Source organism: Sinohyriopsis cumingii, chromosome 17 (genome assembly GCF_028554795.1).
Source record: "Sinohyriopsis cumingii isolate HCF-2022 chromosome 17, ASM2855479v2, whole genome shotgun sequence".
Taxonomy (NCBI): domain Eukaryota; kingdom Metazoa; phylum Mollusca; class Bivalvia; order Unionida; family Unionidae; genus Sinohyriopsis; species Sinohyriopsis cumingii.
Window position 1 is genome coordinate 102,504,107 of NC_142977.1, and position 27,495 is coordinate 102,531,601.

The 27,495-nt window shown below is 35.6% G+C and overlaps 1 protein-coding gene across 3 annotated transcripts in view; it reads left to right on the forward strand.

Annotated features, from left to right (window-relative positions):
• Positions 1-5,447: 5,447 nt before the first annotated feature.
• Positions 5,448-27,495, forward strand: part of LOC149779571 (esterase OVCA2-like) — a 32,152-nt gene continuing 10,104 nt past the window's right edge. Inside the window, exons 1-6 of one of the 3 annotated variants that reach the window (XM_089940312.1) lie at positions 5,448-5,641; positions 10,302-10,378; positions 13,704-13,726; positions 19,309-19,379; positions 23,663-23,743; positions 27,106-27,230. In XM_089940312.1, coding sequence (XP_089796438.1) covers positions 10,340-10,378; positions 13,704-13,726; positions 19,309-19,379; positions 23,663-23,743; positions 27,106-27,230 — 339 coding nt within the window. In that variant the 5' untranslated portion in view covers positions 5,448-5,641; positions 10,302-10,339. The remainder of the gene's footprint in view (positions 5,642-10,301; positions 10,379-13,703; positions 13,727-19,308; positions 19,380-23,662; positions 23,744-27,105; positions 27,231-27,495) is intronic. The other 2 variants (XM_089940313.1, XM_089940314.1) reach the window with 2 other exon arrangements.

The window sequence follows — 27,495 nt, forward strand, 5'->3', positions numbered from 1 at the left end:
GCCTAGTGGTTAGAGCGGCCGCCTCGGACGCATGGGTCGCGAGTTCAAACCCCAGCCGTGTCATACCAAAATCTTATAAGAATGGTTCTAGCAGCTGCCTCGCGGCATGATGCCTCAGTGTTAGACATCACTATAAACTGCCACACTGCAGACATCGTAGCGATATGACTGAAATATTTTTAAAGCTATCTTAAATATCGAAATCTCTCTCTTTCTCTATCTGTTTCTCTCTCTCTCTCTCTCTCTCTCTCTCTTTCTCTCTCTCTCTCTCTCTCTCTCTCTCTCTCTCTCTCTCACACACACACACACACACACACATTCTGTTGGAGAATGAGGACCAGAGAACACTCACAGATAGTACTTCGCCAATCTTGTAGCAATATCATGACAAGCATATATTCATGATGTTCATATACTACTACTACTACTACTACTACTACTACTACTACTACTACTAATAATAATAACAATAATAATAATAATAATTCTTTACTTTGGTTCTATCACGAACATGAAGAATATTCTATGGTGCAAACGTTCTTTGAGTTAGACATCTAGTTTTGTGATTTTGAGCGTGAGCTTAAGTTTTGTGTTTGAGAAGATAAGAGAATACTGACCAAATATTAGATTGCTATTACCAGTCTAATTTATGCAGGCCAAATGTCACCAGTCCAGAGGATACATGCCAAATAGCAGATTCTATAGTACCAGTTCAGTGGATACGGCCCATATGGTAAATTCTCTATTACAGGACAAGTGGCAGATCCGCTATTACCAGTCCAGTGGATTACAGGCAAAATGACCGATTAGCTATTACCAATCAAGTGGATACAGGCAAAATGACTGATTAGCTATTACCAGTCCAGTGGATGACAGGCAAAAATGACCGATTAGCTATTACCAGTCCAGTAGATACAGATCATACGGCATATAAGCTATTATCAGCCCTGTGACCATTGTCCACTTTTTTAAAATCTGCATCGTCGTAGCAGTCTGGTACAAGTACAGAAATTGACTAAATGCATTTTTCCCTCCGATATCACTAAACTCATTATGATGACATGCGCGATATCGTTGAAAGTCAAACAGATCATGTCGTTTGTGTATGAGAAAGAGTCAGTCTGATGTATTCTACACTATACACTGTAGAGTATCTGATCTTGTCATGTCATTCTTTTCACTGCCAAAGAAGTCAAATATTTTTAGGATAAGACTTAGCTGGGGTTTCTTTTTCTTTTTTTGGCGGGGGTGTTTAAGGAAATAGCAGATCATATGCTATCCCCTTGCTTCATGCATGCAGAGGATGGAATTTTTATTATATCTAGCATCAGATATTGCTTTACTTTTCATGCAGCTTTTTAAAAAAGATAATAAAGTAATCAAAAATATTACTTTCTCGTTTTTTAACACGTTGACTAGATATTTCCCCACTTCTCTGATGGAACCGTGCCTGTGGATAAATGCATCAATCAGTTAGGAATATTCCAGATGAAAATGGATTTTACCACTTCTAGCTTAACATATCAGCTATTTCCTTTAAATATGACTCGTCCCTTGCGAGTCTTCATTTCCTTTTGTCAGAGTTCATTTTCTCTGTCAATATGTTAAACCAATTGTTGAATGATTGGTTATATTTCCCTGACATTATTTTTACATCATCTACCATATTTTTGCAACACACTTTCTCAGGCAGAAACTTGTTTTATTTCAAAGTATGAATGGGGTAAGAAAAATGAGCAGAAACGCAAATTTAAATATTGAACATTTGCTGATGCTTTGACAAGACAATATCTTACAATATATACGCAATAAAAACTGTTGCCGATAAAAAAAGTAAATAAGTAAAAGTAATATTTTGGTGGGTTTTTTTTCAAGCACTGGTTTATATTTGTTCTTCCTTCATTGGAGCAGAAAGACCACCAAAAAGGGAAAATGGCTTCTATTTGAAATGTTTCGTGTTGTTGCATAGTTGTTACTTATGCCTGCGGGCAGTGTCATAATTACTTGTCAGTGTCATAATTACTTGTCATTGTCATGATTACTTGGCAGTGTCACAATTACTTGGCAGTGGTATAATTACTTGGCAGTGTCATGATTACTTGTCAGTGTCATAATTACTTGACAGTGTCATGATTACTTGGCAGTGTCATGATTATTTGGCAGTGTCATAATTACTTGGCAGAATTGTGCTGGTATTAAATCAATGTGAAATTTCTACTAAGTGACCATTTGTTTTCCACATCAAGGATTTTGGGGAAGAACAAAATGAACCCTAAGAAGTACCCAAATGTATTGCTATTGAAGAACGTCATAAATAATCATCTGATTACGCTTATTCATCAATTAATCATTCAAGAATATATAGTTTATACTATTAATAGATTGCATTCGTGTAATCCCTTGTTCAATAAACTGAAGAATTTGCTTTGTGACCTTGATTGCTGATTCCAAAGACCCCTCCTTGAACATAAAATGATAAAGTCTAATCCAAGAGAAATTTGCTGTCAACTTTCATGTTGATTAAATGTATCAAACGTGTGAGAGCACGGAAAAGAAATATTTATCATAATATGGGTGATCTTGACATCTGACCTTTAATATACCTGCAAAAAGCACATTAAATTTGGGCTAATAATCGTTTTCTTACTATTTACAGCCTTTGTTGCCTTGAGTCAAGGTATAGAGTCCAGGGATGGCCTAAACCGCTAGTCTAAAATGTGCAAGGGAAATATGAGTTTTAAGAAACTGGATAGAAACTGTTAGCACTGTTTTCCCACATTATTATTACCTTCAATATTTTTTTAATTAATCAACCCTTATTTCCTTAGATTAGAAATTACAACAATGATTTCTCGCATCTGCTCAATATTCCTAGAACAATTTACTTAATAACGTTAACAAATGAAGCCTTTGTAACTTTCAAATGGAAAATAACCATAAAGCCAAATCCACGACCCAGTTTGTTCCCATTGGTGAACTAAAGTATTAAATTATTTACGTTAGGCAGAGAAACAAATGCAGTAGTTTAAATGATATTGTCTCCTCGAATGTCTAATTTATAAGTATTAACAAAAGCAATTACTTGTATCTTGAGCATGAACACATTCTTGCAGATTCATATTTTCTGGCAAGTAATCGTAACATAATAATTAATCGAAAATGTAATTTGTCTATATTAGTTGAGCAGTTTAATCTCCTCTCTCTCTCTCTCTCATTAAAACTGCGATGTGCTTTGCTAGCTGTGTTTAAGATCTCTAAGGTATATACCGATACAAAATTGTCACAGTTTGTGCTTTAATCGTATTGTAAGTATTCAATAAAACATGTTTAGAACAACAATGAATATGGAGCATGCTTTTGAGGACAAAATGGACTCGAAATAAAGAAGAAAACGCTGGTCGGAAAGCAGTATGACAAATACTCCAGACAACTCAGAAGCTCATTATTTTGCTCCAGAAATGTAGAACCCTGCAAGTAACCACGACATGGCATGAACACAACAAAGTACAACTGTAGCTTGTGACATATTCCGTACAGGCCGACTAGGTCTAGGCCAGGGTGGACAGAATATGTTGGAATTTAAACTAACAAACAAACAACAAGAACAACAAAAACCAAACACACACAACGCCTAAGTGAATAAAAATATGTAGCGAACAAAAAATATAGTAGTTCTTGATAATAAGATTCGTGATTCTCTTCCTGTCGCACCATTCTGTTCGGTACATTTAACAAGGGGGGTGGGGGGAGGGCACCCGGGCCTAATAGTGTAAAAAACAACAACAACATACGTCGCTGACAGTAGCAATAGACACAAAAATGGAGCGCGTGCTGTGGACTCAAAATCGCAACAAGCCTTATATTGAACCAATCCGCTCGTCTCGAGTGCCACTCAAATTTAAATATTTTTACATTTGATAAAATATTCTTTTAAATTTCCATAACACAATTTTCAATATAAAACATTTTTTTTTCATCAATTACACGAATTTCAGTTTTCAGTTCTGTACTGTTTAAGCCGTTTAGCGTAATAACTACGGTTAACTTCCATTCCATAAGAGCAAGACATCCATTCATTTTTCCTGCTGCTTTTTTAAAAAAAAATATTAATTAACTGAAACATGCTGCATTCTTTCTTATACATAGCTCCTAGCCTGGAGAGTGTGTGCGCCATTTCGCGGAGTTTGCGATATTTTTCTGGGGCGTGAGGATGGCGAAGGTGACGATTTCCCGAGACGTCTTTTCGTCCAGCGCAAACTTGCATCGCCCTGGGTTGATCCATTATAACTTGAAAGCTTGAATCATACTATAAAAGTCTGGAAAGCTTTTACCCCCATTTATAATAGTATTTATTGGAAAGTAGTTCCTCTTTAATCATTCCATACGAAATTTCGTATAGAAATGAGTGCCATTTTTCTACTAAACAAATCGTGAAACAGCGCCATGAAAGATGCAATCTGTGTTAATTTTGATAATAAAATGACTTACTATTAAATATTTTATCAAATGGCAAATTCTTGACCTTCAATAAAGAAATTGTATCCATTACAGATTAACGAAAGTTCAAATACAACTCTTCTTTTTCATCATATGAAATATAACTGATCGTGATCTGAAAGTCCCACTCTGGTTTTAGATGACTTTTATCTTTATTTGTTTTCACTTTATTGATAGTCAATGACATTGAATTAGAAGGGTCACTAAAAAAAAAAATTAAATTTTTGTGGATGGTACAATAATGTGCGAAGTGAAGTAAAACTTCAAACCAATGTTGTTTGATGAATTTATTTATGCATTAGTGTTTAACGTCACTTCAGCAAAATAATGGCTCTATACTGTGCAAATTAAAGATAAAGTTGAAAGCAAAAAACAAAAATGGATTGCAAAAACATTTAGTAAGATAAACCCTTCCAAACTAAAGTAAACATGGAGTACAAGATAAAACATAAAAACGTGAAGATCTTTAAATTCTGTAAAGTGTATAAAAAATTAAAGATAAAGTAATATATGAAACATATGGTCAAAAATTGTGATATAATACGCATTCTCAATTGAATAAGTAGGACTTGAAACATTGGCACATCTTTAGAAATAATAATAATAATAATAATAATAATAATAACGAGGGGAAATCAACACAACAACAACTCTAATTAATGTTATAATAACAACGATAATAATAATAATAATAATAATAATAAGAAGAAGAAGAAGAAGAAGAAGAAGAAGAAGAAGAAGAAGAAGAATATAAATATGAATATGATTGACGATCATTTTTAAAGGCAAAGAATGAAAATATGAATACAGTTTCAAGCTTTCAATATGACGTAGATTTTTTTTATTAGAAAAGAGGATTCAGCTATATTATCGTGAGTTTTTGAAAAGCACGAAGCTCAAAATGGTTTACGAAAGGGAATTAATCGTATTAAGCTCTTGGAATTATTTCCCTTGATTAGCCCAGGAGTCGGTTTAAATTCATGGTTCTTATCTTCACAAAAACCGTTAGACTAGAGTTGCGCTGATAAATAGAGTTTAACGTAGTATGTTGCTCTGCATATTGTATTAGACAAGGCATGACGTTTTCAATTTCCACGTCAGATTGATAGATGTTACTTTAAGTGCTGGAATGTGATCTGATATGGTAAATTTGGAACGGGTTTCAATTTTGTTTTCTACAATTTTACAAAGGCTCTTATTTCTTTCATTAAAAAGGGGAAACTAATTATAACACCAATGCCTTCACCATCCAATCGAGGGTAGGGAGGGTGCTATCATGAGCCCCCTCCTCACACGCACCTTTTTATTGATAAAACTAGCGACTGTTTCTATCATTGGAGCTTAGTCCTAATTTCCTCTGACCCTAGTCATACAATGTAAGACAGCACGTTGTTTTTGTTTTAGTGCTATCACCCCCACCCCCCGAACAGAAATATCGGGTGATGTGTCTTACGTTGTAGGACTAGTGACTCGAGATGCAAATGGCCAGATCCAGGTCAAATTTCAGCAACGACGTACTTTCGTCTCGTCTGTTAGCGGATTAAAGACATGAATGATATGCTCACGTTTTTTTAGAAAATAAATCATATTCCTGTCGTAGTCCTACAATGTAAGACATAGCACATGTTGTTTTTGTTTTAGTACATGACGCCCACAACATAAATATCACCGTGAAGGTCTTACATGTAGGACTAATTCCTATCGATTTCATACATGTATATCTCGATGAAAGGTCGTTCAAGTTTGCTGGGCTGGCTAGTAAGTGGCTACCCCATGCCGACACCAGATGGTGTCTGTGAATTCCAACTTTTGAATAGGGAATGGACTCTGACCCTACACCCCAACATAAATGTCCAAATATCAAAAATGGGGTGACAAGGGTCAGAGGAAACTCTGACTAATTGGAGCTTTGGTTGAATTGTTTTAAATCATAGCGATAATAATTAATTCGTTCCTTGTAGGTGTGTTATTAAACTTAATTTAAGACTTTTTACATACAAACCTTTACCAGTGTTTGTTGCTGGTTAATAGTTAGGGCATTCAACTATTTTAAATCAGAGAAATGGATATGTTGGTTAGTTAAAGTTTATGATTATGCATAGACCAAAAAGTAGATCTCTTTTTCTAGAATGTTTATACTTTCAAAATTGCGAAAAAGTTTGGCTTTAATCTGAATTTTTGTCTTAATGATTTGGCTTTAATCTGAAATTTTTGTCTTAATGATTTGGCTTTAATCTGGTGTTTTTGTCTTAATGATTTGGCTTTAATCTGGTGTTTTTGTCTTAATGATTTGGCTTTAGTCTGGCATTTTTGTCTTAATGATTTGGCTTTAATCTGGCATTTTTGTCTTAATGATTTGGCTTTAATCTGGCAGTTTTGTCTTAATGATTTGGCTTTAATCTGACATTTTTGTCTTAATGATTTGGCTTTAATCTGGTGTTTTTGTCTTAATGATTTGGCTTTAATCTGGCATTTTTGTCTTAATGATTTGGCTTTAATCTGGCATTTTTGTCTTAATGATTTTGGCTTTAATCTGGTGTTTTTGTCTTAATGATTTGGCTTTAATCTGGCATTTTTGTCTTAATGATTTGGCTTTAATCTGACATTTTTGTCTTAATGATTTGGCTTTAATCTGGTGTTTTTGTCTTAATGATTTGGCTTTAATCTGGCATTTTTGTCTTAATGATTTTGGCTTTAATCTGGTGTTTTTGTCTTAATGGTTTGGCTTTAGTCTGACATTTTTGTCTTAATAATTTGGCTTTAATCTGGCGTTTTTGTCTTAATGATTTGGCTTTAGTCTGACATTTTTGTCTTAATGATTTGGCTTTAATCTGGTGTTTTTGTCTTAATGATTTGGCTTTAATCTGGCATTTTTGTCTTAATGATTTGGCTTTAATCTGGCGTTTTTGTCTTAATGATTTGGCTTTAGTCTGGTGTTTTTGTCTTAATGATTTGGCTTTAATCTGGTGTTTTTGTCTTAATGATTTGGCTTTAATCTGGCGTTTTTTTCTTAATGAGTTTCAGAATTATTTGGTGAAAGAGCTGGCACTAACCCCTCGACAATTTATAAAGCTATGTCAGACTGTTAACATTTTGGTGATGCATATTGCTTCTCTGGTTTTGTAGTCACCAGATATAAATCTTGCTGCCTGGTGTTGAACGTTATTGATTCTATCAACATCCTTAATGTAGTATGGATCCCAGACAACACAACCATACTCTAACATGGATCTGATATATACTAGATAGGCAGTTTGTTAACATGTCTGCAGACAGTGTCTGAGGTTTCTTTCATTTTGTTTGATTTCACCCTGTAAATTTTATTGTTGTAATAGATAGCCTGCAAGGCTAATTTATGGCAGGTGGTTGTTGTTGTTGTTGTGGGGTTTAACGCCATTTTTCAGCACACGATAGGCCATATATGGCGGCCAGTATTAATGGTGGAGGAAGAACCCGGGAAAACCCCGGAAAGAACCACCGACCCACGAGAAGCTACTGGCATGCTTTCTCACATATCTACATTGGCTGAATCTGAGACTCGAACCGGCGCAGACAGAGGTGAGATGGCAGTGATCCGTAACGGCGAACGCTTTAGACCACTCGGCCACTCGGGGCCCCTTATGGCAGGTTGTAAGTTGCAAGTGATTTCACAAGGTGTCATATACTTTTCGTTGACTTTATAATTTTCTTTTGCAGTACCGTTGATGCAATTATGTAAATTTGTAGCAACATTTTTTTTTTTTAACATTATGAAATAACAGACAGGAATTGCATGCACATAAAAATCCTGTCCCATAAAGTTCAGGTTTATGACACACTGAGGCAAGAAGTGATTTTATATTGATTTTATCATTTTATGATGTGCAGTCACTGTTAACTTTAAAAATATGGACATCCATAAATTACAGCTTATGTGTTGTCATCACTGTATGGAGGAATGAAGCATTGTGTTGTAAAATCTTTCACATAAGAAAAGTAAGATAAAATTGAAACTGAACACAATCTTCAGATGTAGCACAATACCAGTAGTAGTCAAAACCCAATACCCCAGGGAAGTCAACATGTCCCTCATTCTAGTTACCCCTTATCTACAATCAACAAGATTTGTGATCTCTGTTTTAAAATGTTTGTAAACAGCTGTTTGATAATGACCTGTAGGATGACCACCAATCTCATGCACAGTAATAGGGTATGTCTTTAAAACTGAGATTTTTTTTATGATGCATGAAAGGATTCAGGACCATTGGGTTATCAAATGAAAATGGACATCTTTCTTTTTACAAATCAGGTTTCAGTGTTGGTCCTAGGATCCACTGAGCTAGGGACAATTTATTCCTCTGTCAGGTCCAAATGTTTTCATTAAAAGTAATTGTCTTAAAGTGTGCACAAGTGGCACACATGGGGCAAGATTTTGGGGACATTTTGAAAATATTGGCAGGAAACCCACAATCCCTCGCTCAAGGTATTACATTAAAACATGGAAAAATAAAAAATTAAATATATGCACCAAGCTATGTACATTTTATTTGTTCTGAGTTGGAGGAAAGAAAGTTTGATACATTGAAGCCATTAACACCAGATCAACCATGTCAGTTTAATTGTTAGAAGACTCATTCTCGAATTTGGTTATGGAAATCCTGGGAAGATTCATATGTTAACAAAACTCATTTCTCTTTTTTTTTTGTATATACAATGAGACGAAGAAAAACATATCGAATAGAAAATGCATTAGTGTTGTGTGTGTATATATAGGATGTGTAATACACCTTATGGTGTTCAAAATGATTGTGTGTGTGTGATTTGGATTTTTGTAACTCTAAACAAATTTCATTTGTATAGCTACGATGTCTGCAGTGTGGCAGTTTATAGTGATATTTAGCACTGGGGCATCATGCTGCAGACATGTAGCATAATGTCCCACCCAGTCACATTATCCTAACACCAGGCTGACCAGTCTTAACACTGACCTCTTAATGCTGAGTGCCTCGCAAGGCTGCTGCTAGTACTGTTTTTATAAGTCTTTGGTATGACTTGGCCAGGGTTCGAACCTGTGACCTCCTGCATCGGATGCAGACACTCTTATCACTAGGCCACCAGAGCAGTCTGTTCCAAATGATGTCATAATGCCATACAAAGAAAGACATAAGGACTAAGAAATCCAGATGTATTTCAAAGTCACCAATCTGTAATTTGGTCAAATAAAATCAGCAGTTTTCATCATGCAATAAATAGAATGTAACATTATTTATGATCTCAAATGAAATTTCTGAAACTTGTCAAATATTCAAAATCTTTTGCTCACCAGTAGTAGAAGATAGAAATTATATACTTGTTTCATGAATTTAATATGAAATGAGCACTCAAGTAATAGCCTTTATGTCTGACAACAACAAAAACCCCAGCCCCACACACCTATTCCACCAGGTGTGACTCGAGGAGAAAATCAGCATGAGATGTTCACTTTATGAAAAGTTGATTTATGGTAGTAAAGTAGAAATGCATTGTTAGATATTTTAAACCTGGTACATGAAAAGAGAGATGTTGAATTTATTGTACAGCATCTTGTAATTTCTTGTAAGGTTTTATCAACAATGCATGAGAGGAATTGGTGGCTATGTGTACGCTGTTACATAATTAAAGGCATTAAATGACTAAAAGCTTGTGTATATCGGGCTTTTTACTTATTTTTCTATTTCACCAGCAACATGTTGATCTTCCAATAAGAGTAGATTAAGCATCTATACATTGTAAATTTAAAACTTTATCAGTATCATTGATTCTTCACATTTTCATTTCCTTTTCAGTAGAGTGCATGTAAAGTTTGAGAAAACTCAGGTAGGAAATGACAGACACATCAGAGAAGGATGGAAAGCTACTGAAGGTAAAAGAAAATAAAAAAAGCATTGGTATATCAAATTGTTTTATACTAACACTTTAAAAGGCATATATATATATATATATATATATATATATATATATATATATATATATATAATGTTTTTGACCCCTTCATAGGTCTCACCAGGTGGAAGCATCAAATCGTATGTTTATCCCAATAATTTTGCTACAGATTTCCCCACATTTCTATCACTGTTCATGATGTCAGTGCATTTGAATTATGGTAAATTTAGTCATTTAAAGGGCATCTGTTTGTAATACAGGTCAATTCTGTGTTCCCATCCAGGAGGATAGATTGAATATCCAAGAAGACACTGGACATATTTGATGCACCCAATGTAAATTTATTCATAGGATGGATGTCATTGATGAATATGAAAAATACTTTGAAGTTGTCATCCATTTTGATTTAGCATTAAAGAATCTGCACTAGCATATCAGTCTGCTAGATGAGATCACAGTCTGTGGTGTTGAGAAGCTTTTTTCAAGTATACCTTGAAAATATTGTCATACAAAAGTGCCATTTTAGTGTTCTATGCAGTTCCATTGATTTGTACAAAGTTTTGGTTGAACACAAATTGTTGAACTTTAGAACAAGGGTTAAAACTTGACCAAAGGGGGAGATTTGGGTCAGCTATCCCATGCTTCCATGCAAGCTTTGACATGTTGTATATGGAACAGGCATTTACTGTGACAAGGAGACTGTCATCTGGAAGTTTAGTTTTCAGTGTTTGTTAATGTTCTCAGTTGCATCTTGCACAAATGATGCAGTGTATCCCCCAGGGGAGTAAAATTTAGGGTTAAAAAAACCATTGGTGTCAGAACTGGGGGTCAAATAAAAAATGTGGTGGTAAAAAATGTATTGACAAATTTTCATCTGACCCATACTTTTTCAGCTTGAAATAGGATATTGCAACTTGTACAACATGCTATTGTTCTCTCTAAACATACAAATAAACCAACATGCACAATTAACAAACAAATGCATTGTCCATTCAAAGAATAATTTTATTAGTTCATTTTTCTTTTAGTTTAAAGTTGTACATCTTTTTGTACCAGTATTATAAACTAACACATTACATACAAGCCAATACAAAAAGCCAAATAAATCTTTTTAACCCAATGTCAGTTAATTTACTGCCTGTCATAAAATGTGTACTATCATCAGTTTCATTGTACTTCGTCCTAGAACACATTTGTCCAAAAATCAAAGAGGCTACTGATTCATCTTCTTTCAAATAAGTTACATTTGAACCTTAAGATCTTTCTTTTATTGCACTTGAGCCTTAAGATCTTTCTTTTATTGCAGCAAAGTTAAAACCAACAAAATCTGCAATGACCCCCGACTTTGTCATCCAAATAACGCATGTCTCTGCAAGTGTACCGATTTCTTTGTTGTGAAAGAATGTCTTGGGTGATAATGTGTTCTCCAGACATCTTGTGGCAAATGAGGGCAGATTTTTTAAATTTCTTAAACCCTGTCACAAAAGGATTATTCACTTTTGCAGTCTTTGCAATCATGTGATCAGAAGTCACACTGGTAATCCTAATGGATGTGCTGTATTCCAGTAAAGGGAATTATTTTCTCCATTTTTCATTAGAGTTAGATCCACACTTACTCTTTTGTGTTCTCCTTCTTTCACTTTCTTCGCTAATGATTCTTAGTGCATGCCGTTTTAATCTGGATATCACTTTCTAGTGCAACAAGCATTGAGGTTAAACATTTGGATATCTTGCTGAGCTCGTTGGAAATTGCATGAGAGCTAGCAAGATATGGGGAAGTTATTCCGTCATAACATTGCCTATGCTAGTCTGGTTCCCTGTTTTGTATGCTCCATGTGTTGCACTGTGCTATACGAATAGTGGAGTGCAACACAGGGATCATACAAAGCAGGGAACTAGTCTGTGCCTATGCTCGAAGTATACACGATGCCATCCCTCATCCAAAGCATTGGATATTAAATAAATCCACATCGCATTATGCAAATTCCTTTGCATAACAAAAACCACACGGCAACAAAATGTGCGCATCAATTTTCTCCAGCGTGCATCCCTGACACAAACGTGCGTGAAGGGAAACACTGAATGATGGTAGTTTTTTCATAAGAGGCTGAAGGTGATAGTGAGTTCAGAAATTGTTTAGGGGGTGATCATTTCAAGAAATGATTGGCTTCCTTGGGTTTCCTATTTTGTGAAATTTAAGGAGTAAGTACAATTGTCCTTGTTTAGGGTCAACCAGTCTAAGGTAAATCATTGTTTTGTCATGCACTGTTCCAGACTTTAAATGTCAACTTTGGTAGGACTGTGTGTGAACGAATGTCATTTTCCATCATAGACAAGAATGCCTCTAGAACTGAACTTGACGTGGTAGAATAATTGTTTTGGCTTGAATCTGTGCGACTCATTGTAACTGGTATTGGATTCTCCAGTATCATCACTAAACTTTTTCTTCAGTCACATTCTCGGGGCAGAACTGTTGAAATCTTATTTTCTTCTTCTCAAGAATATTGTATCTTTTAGCTACGGACAAAAGTAGAGGCAAACCATTGTATTTTTTGTTTTCATTCCTTCTGCAAATACTCACATTTGGGATGTCTCAGTACTGTGTGATCTCTAGAAAAAAATTTTGTGCTGTTTATCCAAATGTTTACTTTTTAGGCTCATTAGCAACGTATTAAGCATTCTGAATAGGTGACATAATTGGCCAATGATGTTTGGCCCTGATTTTCTATGACTATTGGAAAAATAAATATAAAATCATGTGATTGGTTCGGCATCTGTCAAATTGCAATTGAATAACAGACAGAATCCTTTTGAAAGTATACGTAATAAGTACGTTTACAGGTAGTCTATCATACATTCATGTTAAGTATTTATGTACAGTTTTCCACCTTAGACTACATTCAGTATGCAAACCATATAGACCAGTGTTTCCCAACCATTTTTGGCCACAACCCTAAAAAAAGTGTTTTTCTGAGCCTCAACCCCAGTTCCACATTTTGATAAGTTTTGCCACCTTTGAAACAAATTCTGGCAACCGTCTGTGACCCTCCAGAATGACCTCATGACCCTGATTTGGGTTTCCACCTGGGAGCTGGGAACCACTGATATAGATAGACATAAAAATGCATATACTAAAATGATGTTACACCACAAATTAAACTACATTTACTTGGGAATGAAAGTGCCTGGTTGTATTTGAATTAGATATGATTTAAAATTATGACCTGTTAGTTGTGGTAATTGTAATGGTGTTGTGGTAATTTACCTTTACTAAAGTATAATAGATAATTTATATATGTTTTCAGATTCTTTGTATTCATGGATATAGGTAAGTATCATTTGCACCATCAACTTGCTGAATTGAAATAAAGCTTCAGGCTAATTAATTACACTGAAATAATTGTTTGGGTTGCAGCTTAAAATGTAAAATAAGAGAAGCTTGAAGAGCCAGAAAAAGTATTTTTATAATTGACCTCTAGTGAGATTGTTTTAGATAGTGAATGTCAGTCAGTTGTATGTATGAATATGACAGTTATTGATTGATGATTCAGCACGAAAGATTGACATAATTTTCTGTGAATTGAAAAATGATATACATCACAAACTTTTCATGAGCATAAAATGTTGATAAGTTCTGTTAGATAACAAAATTTGAAAATGTACAGTATACATAGTTGTAATATTTATTGCCATGAAGCAAATTTTGAAAATATTAGTGAAAGTCAGATGATGTCTAAAACATAAGTGAAAGTCAGATGATGTATAAAACACCAGTGAAAGTCAGATGATGTATAAAACATCAGTGAAAGTCAGATGATGTATAAACCATCAGTGAAAGTCAGATGATGTATAAAACATCAGTGAATGTCAGATGATGTATAAAACATCAGTGAAAGTCATATGATGTATAAAACATCAGTGAATGTCAGATGATGTATAAAACATCAGTGAAAGTCAGATGATGTATAAAACATCATTGAAAGTCAGATGATGTATCTGACACCAGTGAAAATCAGATGATGTATAAAACATCAGTGAAAGTCAGATGATGTATAAAACATCAGTGAAAGTCAGATGATGTATAAAACATCATTGAAAGTCAGATGATGTATCTGACACCAGTGAAACTCAAATGATGTATAAAACATCAGTGAAAATCAGATGATGTATAAAACATCAGTGAAAGTCAGATGATGTATAAAACATTAGTGAATGTCAGATGATGTTTAAGACACCAGTGAATGTCAGATGATGTATAAGACACCAGTGAAAGTCAGATGATGTATCAGACACTAGTGGAAGTCAGATGATGTATCAGACACTAGTGGAAGTCAGATGATGTATCAGACACCAGTGAAAGTCATATGTTGTCTTAGACATCATTGAATGTCAGATGATGTATAAAATTTCAGTGAAAGTCAAATGTAGAAAACATCAGTGAAAGTCAGATGATGTATAAAACATTAGTGAATGTCAGATGATGTTTAAGACACCAGTGAATGTCAGATGATGTATAAGACACCAGTGAAAGTCAGATGATGTATCAGACACTAGTGGAAGTCAGATGATGTATCAGACACCAGTGAATGTCAGATGATGTATCAGACACCAGTGAATGTCAGATGTATTAGATATCAGTGGAAGTCAGATGATGTATTATACATCAGTGAAAGTCATATGTTGTCTTAGACATCATTGAATGTCAGATGATGTATCAGACACCAGTGAAAGTCAGATGATTTATAAAATATCAGTGAAAGTCAAATGTATAAAACATCAGTGAAAGTCAAATGATGTATTAAACATTAGTGAATGTCAGATGATGTTTAAGACACCAGTGAATGTCAGATGATGTATAAGACACCAGTGAAAGTCAGATGATGTATCGGACACTAGTGGAAGTCAGATGATGTATCAGACACCAGTGAATGTCAGATGATGTATAAAACACCAGTGAAAGTCAGATGATGTATCAGACACTAGTGGAAGTCAGATTATGTATAAGACACCAGTGAAAGACAGATGATGTATCAGACACTAGTGGAAGTCAGATGATGTATCAGACACCAGTGAAAATCAGACGATGTATAAGACACCAGTGAAAATCAGATGTATTAGATATCAGTGGAAGTCAGATGATGTATAAGACACCAGTGAAAGTCAGATGATGTATTACACGGTAGTGAAAGTCAGATGATGTATTAGACATGTGAAAGTCAGATGATGTATAAGACACGAGTGAAAGTTAGATGATGTATTAGACACCAGTGAAAGTCAGATGATGTATTAGACACCAGTGAAAGTCAGATGATGTATTAGACATCAGTGAAAGTCAGATGATGTATTAGACACCAGTGAAAATCAGATGATGTATTATACATCAGTGAAAGTCAGATGATGTATTAGACATCAGTGAAAGTCAGATGATGTATTAGACATCAGTGAAAGTCAGATGATGTATTAGACATCAGTGAAAGTCAGATGATGTATTAGACATCAGTGAAAGTCAGATGATGTATAAGACACCAGTGGAAGTCAGATGATGTATTAGACACCAGTGAAAGTCAGATGATGTATTAGACATCAGTGAAAGTCAGATGATGTATTAGACATCAGTGGAAGTCAGATGATGTATTAGACATCAGTGAAAGTCATATGATGTATTAGACATCAGTGAAAGTCAGATGATGTATAAGACACCAGTGGAAGTCAGATGATGTATTAGACACCAGTGAAAGTCAGATGATGTATTAGACATCAGTGAAAGTCAGATGATGTATTAGACACCAGTGAAAGTCAGATGATGTATTAGACATCAGTGAAAGTTAGAAGATGTATTAGACACCAGTAAAAGTCAGCTGATGTATTAGACATCAGTGAAAGTCAGATGATGTATTAGACATCAGTGAAAGTCAGATGATGTATTAGACATCAGTGAAAGTTAGATGATGTATTAGACATCAGTGAAAGTTAGATGATGTATTAGACACCAGTGAAAGTCAGATGATGTATTAGACATCAGTGAAAGTCAGATGATGTATTAGACATCAGTGAAAGTCAGATGATGTATTAGACATCAGTGAAAGTCAGATGATGTATTAGACATCAGTGAAAGTTAGATGATGTATTAGACACCAGTGAAAGTCAGATGATGTATTAGACATCAGTGAAAGTCAGATGATGTATTAGACATCAGTGAAAGTCAGATGATGTATTAGACACCAGTGAAAGTCAGATGATGTATTAGACACCAGTGGAAGTCAGATGATGTATAAGACACCAGTGAAAGACAGATGATGTATCAGACACTAGTGAAAGTCAGATGATGTATCAGACACCAGTGAAAATCAGACGATGTATAAGACACCAGTGAAAATCAGATGATGTATTACACGGTAGTGAAAGTCAGATGATGTATTAGACATGTGAAAGTCAGATGATGTATAAGACACAAGTGAAAGTTAGATGATGTATTAGACACCAGTGAAAGTCAGATGATGTATTAGACACCAGTGAAAGTCAGATGATGTATTAGACATCAGTGAAAGTCAGATGATGTATTAGACATCAGTGAAAGTCAGATGATGTATTAGACATCAGTGAAAGTCATATGATGTATAAGACACCAGTGGAAGTCAGATGATGTATTAGACACCAGTGAAAGTCAGATGATGTATTAGACATCAGTGAAAGTCAGATGATGTATTAGACACCAGTGAAAGTCAGATGATGTATTAGACACCAGTGGAAGTCAGATGATGTATAAGACACCAGTGAAAGTCACATGATGTATTAGACACCAGTGGAAGTCAGATGATGTATAAGACACCAGTGAAAGACAGATGATGTATCAGACACCAGTGAAAGACAGATGATGTATCAGACACTAGTGGAAGTCAGATGATGTATCAGACACCAGTGAAAATCAGACGATGTATAAGACACCAGTGAAAATCAGATGTATTAGATATCAGTGGAAGTCAGATGATGTATAAGACACCAGTGAAAGTCAGATGATGTATTACATGGTAGTGAAAGTCAGATGATGTATTAGACATGTGAAAGTCAGATGATGTATAAGACACGAGTGAAAGTTAGATGATGTATTAGACACCAGTGAAAGTCAGATGATGTATTAGACATCAGTGAAAGTCAGATGATGTATTAGACATCAGTGAAAGTCAGATGATGTATTAGACACCAGTGAAAGTCAGATGATGTATTAGACATCAGTGAAAGTCATATGATGTATAAGACACCAGTGGAAGTCAGATGATGTATAAGACACCAGTGAAAGTCAGATGATGTATTAGACATCAGTGAAAGTCATATGATGTATTAGACACCAGTGAAAGTCAGATGATGTATTAGACACCAGTGAAAATCAGATGATGTATTAGACATCAGTGAAAGTCAGATGATGTATAAGACACCAGTGAAAATCAGATGATGTATTAGACATCAGTGAAAATCAGATGATGTATTAGACATCAGTGAAAGTCAGATGATGTATAAGACACGAGTGAAAGTTAGATGATGTATTAGACACCAGTGAAAGTCAGATGATGTATTAGACATCAGTGAAAGTCAGATGATGTATTAGACATCAGTGAAAGTCAGATGATGTATTAGACATCAGTGAAAGTCAGATGATGTATTAGACATCAGTGAAAGTCAGATGATGTATTAGACACCAGTGAAAGTCAGATGATGTATTAGACACCAGTGAAAGTCAGATGATGTATTAGACATCAGTGAAAATCAGATGATGTATTAGACATCAGTGAAAATCAGATGATGTATTAGACATCAGTGGAAGTCAGATGATGTATTAGACACCAGTGAAAGTCAGATGATGTATTAGACATCAGTGAAAGTCAGATGATGTATTAGACACCAGTGAAAGTCAGATGATGTATTAGACATCAGTGAAAGTCAGATGATGTATTAGACATCAGTGAAAGTCAGATGATGTATTAGACATCAGTGAAAGTCAGATGATGTATTAGACACCAGTGAAAGTCAGATGATGTATTAGACATCAGTGAAAGTCATATGATGTATTAGACATCAGTGGAAGTCAGATGGTGTATAAGACACCAGTGGAAGTCAGATGATGTATAAGACACCAGTGAAAGTCATATGATGTATCAGACATCAGTGGAAGTCAGATGATGTATAAGACACCAGTGGAAGTCAGATGATGTATTAGACACCAGTGAAAGTCAGATGATGTATTAGACACCAGTGAAAGTCAGATGATGTATTAGACATCAGTGAAAGTCAGATGATGTATTAGACATCAGTGGAAGTCAGATGATGTATAAGACACCAGTGAAAGTCAGATGATGTATTAGACACCAGTGGAAGTCAGATGATGTATTAGACACCAGTGAAAGTCAGATGATGTATTAGACACCAGTGAAAGTCAGATGATGTATTAGACATCAGTGAAAGTCAGATGATGTATTAGACATCAGTGTTTGATGATGACTGACATGACACATAATGTGAATTAATAGATGAGAAAGATATCTGTGATACATAAGTCATATAATAAGTATTTAAGGCTAAAGTGGGAAAACTGATTTTGTTACTCCATTCAACATAGTACTGAAGCAAATACTTGATTTTACTATTGTAATATCAGTTTCAGCACTAATTAAATATTGATCATGTTTCTTATTTAAATATTTTAACTAATATGTGACTGGATTGCAAAACAATGTGTTATCTTCATTTGATATCAGTTTATTCATAAAAATAAAACTATCAATTGTTTTTATTCCCCAACAGAACAGTGGTAGTTGGATTGTTTAAGTTTTATATTTAGGTATTTTCAGGGATTGTGGTCCTGCATCTGTGTTCCATTAACACATTTCTTGTTGTTTTATTTATTTATTTAAACAGGCAGAATGCTCAAGCATTCAGAGAGCGGACAGGTGCTTTCAGGAAGATAATAAAGAAACATGCAGAATTAGGTTTGTGATATTTTTAGTTGGTCAGAATATATCCTTGAAGTGTAGTTATTCATGATTAATTAATTGAGTAAATTCTTTTGTACATACAGGTCATTGATAGGCCAGGTCCTGCATATAGCTTTAGAAAAGTTCTCAATAAAGTGTAAATAATATATTTCAGTCATAATAAAGCAGTGACAAGAAACAAATGTACCAGCAATTTGCAGCATGTTTTCTTTTTCAAATAAATGTATGTCACCCAATCATAATATGTTAGGACAACTACTACTGCCTTGCAAATCCAGTCCTTGAAAACTAAAACCCTTGTAGCTGAGAAGTTAAGATTTATCTGCCAACATAGATAGCAGTTAGAGTGCTCTCCCATTGATACAGGGATTGGCATAAAAATCCTATTAGTTGTTGTTGTTATGGGGTTTAATGCCATTTTTCAGCACACGATAGGCTATGCATAGCGGCCAGTATTAATGGTGGAGGAAGAGCCCAGGAAAACCCTGGGAAGAACCACCGACCCACGAGAAGCTACTGGCAAGCTTTCTCACATACCCACATTGGCCGAATCCTAGACTCAAAGCCATGCAGACAGAGGTGAGATGGCAGTGATCCGTAATGGAGAGCGCTTTAGACCACTCGGCCACTCGGGGCCCAACAATCCTATTAGTACTTCAGTTACTACTTATCATGCCATGTTGCATGCTCTGTCAGAAGAGTGGCCTCACAATCCACATACAGGTACTCCTCAAGATAAGTAAACTGCAACATGCATAAATTTTATTTTATGAGTATGAGAAAACTCAATAATTTGCTGTACAATTTCTGCTATGGTTATATATATATATATATATATATATATATGCACTCTAATCTTGTCTTAAAGATTTAGACCATGGGCAAGACCTAGTTTAGACTGTAAACAATAGAAACATGGGAATGACAAGCATCCCACATATGTAGCCCACACTGGCTGTCAGTCATCGTGGATCAAGAGTCATTGGACTGCAGTGGGGGCACAAAAGGGAAAAGCACAGAAGCACACCTTGAGGGACAAGAACACCTTCAGTATACAAGTTAATGCTACTTCCATGAATGATTTGATTTTTTTTAATGAGCATAGCAATCCAAAATGTTCATCAGCCATGAAGTAATCCAAGCTATCAAGGTTAAATAAACCACTGGCTACCCCTTCACCATCACATCAGGATAAACCATTTGTGGCAGAACCAGTAGGTCTGTTACCACATGGGTTTGACAACTGGTCACCTTTATGACCTGCAGTTGAGTTAGATCCAGATCAAATCAAACCACCTCAAATATTGTCTTGCATTTTGGAAATATGGACCAGGATCAAATATCTCTTAACCCATTCCAACATTTCAAACTGGATAACATCATGCAAGCTAAAATGGCCCTGCTCCATCACAACTGGTCTCTGTCATATAACTCAGATTGTAACAGGTCACAACCACAGTCAGTCATACAGTGTAAGCCAAAAGATGGAAGGTCTTTGTCCAGCTTGCCTGCTCTACATCATTCAGTTATCCGTGGATCAGCATAACCCACACAGTGCCACAAATCACTCAGTGCATCCGGTACCCAGTGTACAGCCTCAGTTCACATAGAATGTGGAATCACTTTGTTTTTAAGCCATGGCCACTCAGAAACCCCAATTTCTGAGTGACTTTTTGGAAGTGGTGGTATCCCAGCCAGGGCTATCTGTAAGCATCGTGAGCTGCCTCCTTACACATCCTTTTCCAGCTACATCGCAGATTGCACAGGAAGTAGCAACACCACATTGACCCAAAGACAATGATATATATTCTCAAGCATCATTGTCCTTTTTAGATTTCACCATGATGAGAGAAGACTTTGATTCCATGCTTCTGTTTAGGAAGTTTTCCATATTGCTGTCAGTTTTGTCCTCCACCATCAACACCCAGGGCTAAAGTTCTGCATCTGTTCATTTTTTAACCAAGAAGGATGAACTGGCATTTAAATTGTTTCCATCGTTGGGTTGAGGTGCAGACCTTTTTGGCTGATTACATAGGCAATAACTGGACCCTAGAGTCAGTGGAGTCTTTTCTTGCAGCTACGCCTGCCATCAAACTTGACTCAAATGTTCTATGAGACCCACACTCTATTATTGCATATGGACATCCAGGCAGTATATCAAGACATTGCAGTATTGAGGATGGCAAAACCATACTTAGTACACATGGACTTGAAATCTTTAAATGATACATTTTCAACAAAGTTTATCATCCCCACCCTGAACCCCACAGGACATTTGAAGGAGCCTGTTTCTGGAATGGCCCATGTTTTAAACAGAACTAGACAGGACAACTTAGCCAATGCCATAAGAGCAGCAAAAGAGCTTAAAGACCACCATAAGTCCAAATTACGCTCGCAACCATTATTATCGGATCTCCTCTTCAGTGGCTGTCTCGTAGAAATATGGCAACAAGCCACCAAATAAACCAACTCTCCTCGCATACAGGCTCAGCTACAGCAGAGAGACATTCAGGGAAAGAGCATCTCTAGAAAACAACAGAAAAGGAAACAACCCTACCAATCCCACAATTGTAGATGACCACAGTTCTCCGGAACTAAAGTGGACAAGAGGAAGAGGGAAGGCAATCATTTTCATCGTTACTTTCCTTACCAGCCTCCCAATAGCAAGAAATTACATTTTCATACTGCTGCTGCCAGATATCCTGGTGGGCTGGGGGGGGGGGAAGGCTGCTGTTCTTCACTGATGAATCTCAAAGTATTTGCCATGAATCAATGGACCAGACAAGTGTTATCAGAGGGACTCTGCATCATATTTTGTTGCATATCTTCCATTGTCCAGGGTCCCATTAGCTACAAACACCCCAAAGACTCATTCAGGGCAGACACTCTGCAGTGTGAACTCAAAACCCTTTTCCGGAAAAAGGTGGTAGAAATTGTTCACATTGTAAAGGCCAATGGCATGCTTCAACCACCATCATCAAACCCTGGGCTGTCACACACCTATTGGAAGAGTAATTGCCCATTTCAGGACCAGCTCCATGGTAGCAACATGAAACTACTTGGATTACATTCTTCAAGCCATGTGAGTTACATTTTAGAGAGAGACATGATTTCCCTTGTTAATCTCCTTTCTGCCTTGGATTCCTGTCAACAAGGAAAAAACTCTTCTTGTATCTGCCCATCATTTTGTCCATTTGTGACTAAGGAGTTCAAACCTCAGGTAAACAGAGCAGGCATCCCTCAAGAGTGTGCATTGAAAATTAGTCTCCCTTGAATTTGCACCCATCACCAAATCCACTGAAGCTTCATCAGGGTCAAGTATTTAGAGATCAGAATGTTGTAGCCACCTAATGTTAGTAATTTGGTGTGACTCCTGTGAAAGAAATCAACAGTACCAAGTTTGTTTCAGTTGATAACCACATATAATTGAGCAAGCTGTGGCTATGACAGATTAATTTTAATGATGATGATTCTTTTTATTGAGGATTGGCATCATTTGAACAAATTTGAAAGAGCTTCATGCCAAGGTGTTTTCTTTCTAATTCGGGCAAATTCTGTTGAGTGGATTTTGAGAAGTTATAACTAGCAATTGCAAATAGAAATTTGCAACAACACAATGGATGAATGACAATACCATGAGCTCACTTAAAAATTGAATGTTGGACCATAGGGTATTGATGTATCTTTACATTAGCTGGGGTAGCTGGGGACTGGGAAGATATGTCATCTATGGATGACTCTTATCCTTTTTAACTTTTTGATAAAAACAATATGATATAGATAAGATCGAACTAGCATGGCATTTTATAATAATATAATTGATAGCAGATTAATTATTAATATTTATTGTGGCTTCAATTTTCAGTGAAGTATTCCCCAGAATTAACTCTTTTTAATACAGCCAGCTCTATTAACTCCAATCAAAACCTACTGTAAAAAAATCTGTTTTAAGCAATCATCTGTCTTGATAACTACTTTTTCAAGAGCCAGTAAACCATGTTAGTTAGAAATGAACCTCTACAACCTTTTAACCAAAATATAACTTTAGGCAGTCTTTACAGACCACTTTTCTTACTTCCCAGTGGGGGTTACCTATTAAAGGATCATTTGACTCTATTTTCCTTTCCAGTGTTAAAAGACTGGTTCCTCAGTATTTTCCTTTCCAGTGTTAAAAGACTGGTTCCTCAATATTTTCCTTTCCAGTGTTAAAAGACTGGTTCCTCAGTATTTTACTTTCCAGTGTTTAAAGACTGGTTCCACTGTGTTTTCATTTCCAGTGTTTATTGATGCCCCTAATAGAGTCCCAGCCTTGCCTTCAGAAGATGTGGATGAAGGGGCCACAGGTGATGACTCTGGAGGTAAGTAAATCTGGTTTTTAAATCCTTTGATAAAACTCGGATAATAGGATATAATATTTTGAATTAGTCATAAGTATTTTGGTCTAACATTAAATTTGTTGACGTTTTTAGCAGATAGCTTTGTTTGGTTACATTGGTAACAGTCTAAGTCGGCAGTGATAATATTAAGGTATTGAAGCTGATGTTTTATAACATTTCTCTAGAATACAAAACTTTCTGCTGTGTTCATGCCTGTGTTGACCAAAATATTTTGTAATATTAAAAATGTTTAAAATCATTTGAGTACATTAAAGAAAAATAAAAACACAATGTACAGCGAAATCTTTGTTGACTTTAGGTGTTCAAACTTCACTGAAAACAAAATTTCTGTTATGCCAATATTCAGAGGAACTTGGTCAGTTCAAGCCAGATGTGAGGGGTATTTTGAAAAGTTCTGATTTTTTTGTTGTAGCTTTTTTTAGCCTGTCAATCAGTTTAATGTCAATCAGAAGAATAAAATTGTGTTCTGTAAAATGATCTAGAGCTGTATGTGCAGCATGACGGACACCTGCAGATGTATGCATGTGGCATAACATGGGTAAATGGCAGTGACCTAAAAACATTGGAGATGTATGCATGTGGCATAACATGGGTAAATGGCAGTGACCTAAAATATTGGAGAAGGAGAACAGTTATTTTACTGTACACAGAGCATGCTGTAAAATCAGGGCTATCCAGTTGATATCAAGAGCATGCTGTAAAACCAAGGCCATCCAGTTGATATCAAGTGCATGCTGTAAAATCAAGGCTATCCAATTGATATCAAGAGCATGCTGTAAAATCAAGGCTATCCAGTTGATCTCAAGAGCATGCTGTAAAATCAAGGCCATCCAATTGATATCAAGAGCATGCTGTAAAATCAAGGCTATCCAATTGATATCAAAGCTGACATGATTAAAGTTTATGGATGTAATTCTGTCATATTCTACAATTTTGAGGTGGATTAATCAATTTAGAGATGATCTTGAATCCATGGAAGACTGTTGTCTGTAATTGGTGAGTGGGAGGCAGCTGCTGTGAAGGAGGCAGTGAATGAAGATGCTCGATACAAAGTGGAAGATGTTTCTATTATCACAGAGTTTAACTTGCTGGCTGTTTTTGATATATTGACGAATCAATTAAGTTCTGAAAAGCTTGTGCAAGATGGGCCCTGCATTTGTTGATAGTCGGTCAAAGACAGACTTGGGTTTTAAATTGGTAAACAGATTCTTATAAAATATGAAAATATGAACCACAGGAATTTGAATCAGATTGTCACAGGTGATGAAAGATGGATTTAATTGTTTGAACAAGACTCAAAAGAAAATAAAGTTTGGATTAGAAAAAAAATGAGCGGCGATCACAAATCACCAGGTGTGGTTAAACTCTCAAAACAGTTTTATGTGCATTATTTTTTTATGTATAAAGCCTGGTCATCCAGGTCACTGTTCCTGATTCTGGTTGCAGGACATCATTACGCCTCCAGAGTGTTGCCAAAAATTGAGGAAACCAACTGTATCACCTATTCTTGCACTGTTACAGGTCCATGACAACACAGGCAAATTAAATCTGCAATTATAACAGACTTCCTGAAATAGCATAGTGTCCCAACTTTGCCAATTCTCCATGCTGCCCTGATTTACCTGCAAACAATCTTTGGCAGAATCCTGATACCAATGATTCACTGAGGGACAGACAGTTTGAAAGCTGCCTTGTAGTTGGAAGTGCAAAACTTAATATAAAAAATGCATTTAATAATTGGATAATCATACTAAGAAAGTGTGGAGAGATGCATTGGAAGCAGTTTGATTGGATACACTGATTTACTTTGTTATGTAGTGATTTAATTTGTAGAATGTTTGAAATACCCAATGTAATTAGAAATTTCAAAGCGTTACTGATTTTGCAAGAAATGAGAAAGCTTATTACTTAATATTTGTTTAATTTTTAGGCAGTATTTGGTTCATATGCAAGCCAACTATTTCATGCCCAACATGCTGAAATAAAGCATACCCATCCAGTGTCCACAGGAAATTTCCCACAATAAAGACAATTATTACTGTAGAGGAAGTAAACTGGAAAGGTTTGTCTAATTACAGACAGTGTTAATAAACTGGAATATTATTGCACAGAAAGGTAACTGGAAAGGAGTACCTAATTACAGATAATATTTATTATTGCACATGAAGTTAACTGGAAAGAGGTGCCTAAATACAGACAACGTGGATAAAATCCTGTGCAACTGAGGCAATTGAACCTTCAGACTGATGTACAGTAAAAGGTTAACAGGAAGTATATTTGAAAGGGGTGCCTGATTGCAGACAAGAGAATAAGACAATGGAGAAGTTATGACACATCCTTCAGATGCCTCAAAAGTTAAATTGACACCCTTTATTTAATGCAAAAATTTTTTGGATTCGAATTAGATGTTACTTTGAATTTAGTTTTTCTTCTCAAATTATATATGCATAGCAGATTTTGCAAGGTATTTGAGGACATTACAAATTTTGGTTGCCACTCAAGTCATACATTTTGGTAATTTTAGTATTGCCTGCAAAGTATATCACTTAAGTAATGCATTGGTGTTGGTATAGGTGTTAACACTGGTTTTGTATTTAGCTCAATTTCTCTGATTCCTTTATATGTACAGTCTTGAAATGTGAGTACTCTTCTTAGAGATTACTTCTTATAAAGGCAAAAGTAGATCACAGTGACTTATTTTTTTGCTCTGATAACTTTGCTGGGTGTTTGAAATATATCTATACAACAGGCAAGGCAGCATTCAATGTAATTCATGTTAATAGTTGGCACTGTTAATAGAATACTGAAACATTAATCATTCCCATTAGTTAGCACTGTTAATAGAATGCTAAACATTAGTCATTCCCATTAGTTAGCACTGTTAATAGAATGCTAAACATTAGTCATTCCCATTAGTTAGCACTGTTAATAGAATACTAAACATTAGTCATCTCCATTAGTTAGCACTGTGAAGCTGAATGGCACCATAAAATAAACCAGAAAAGTATAAATGCACAAAAATAGTTGTCTAATTTGTAAAATAGCCCTTAATTATAGATTTTTACAGAATCTCAGGAACTCAACCACTGGTGGAAAATCATTTAGCTGAACTCCTTGGGTGGTAAGGAAAATGCGAGGGTAAAGAGTAGTCCAGATAAAGTGGTTAGAGTTATATCAGTTTGGCATGTCAAGGCTGTACATGTAGTTGAAATTGATAATTTAGATACACACGGTTCAGATTAACTAAAACTAAGTATTTCTACAATTTTGTTTGTCTACCTCTGTTTGTTTAGATGCAAATGACTGCAGCATCTCTTTTTCAGGGGCAGATCAGCTAGGATGGTGGTTTTCACAAGTGAATGGTTACTATCATGCCCAGGACTACACAGACTGTTGTAAAGGCTTTCAAGAGTCTCTAGACACAATTAAAAAAGCTTTTCATGAGCAGGTGAAAGAGAGTCATTGATGTGCAGTTGGGTTTTCATTGCAGAAGCTTATTTCATTAGATAAATAATTTTAAAAAATATCTAAGAAAAATGAATCATATCCAAGAAACTCAGTGTCTTTCTCATGAATATGTACATGTTACTAACAACAGAATTAAGTATTTATAAGACATGTTAAACTAAAAAGTAATTGCATTTAATTTCTTTTCTATGATATACATTGTTATGCTGTCATTTGAAGAGAGCCTTAAAGAAGAATAGTCTTTG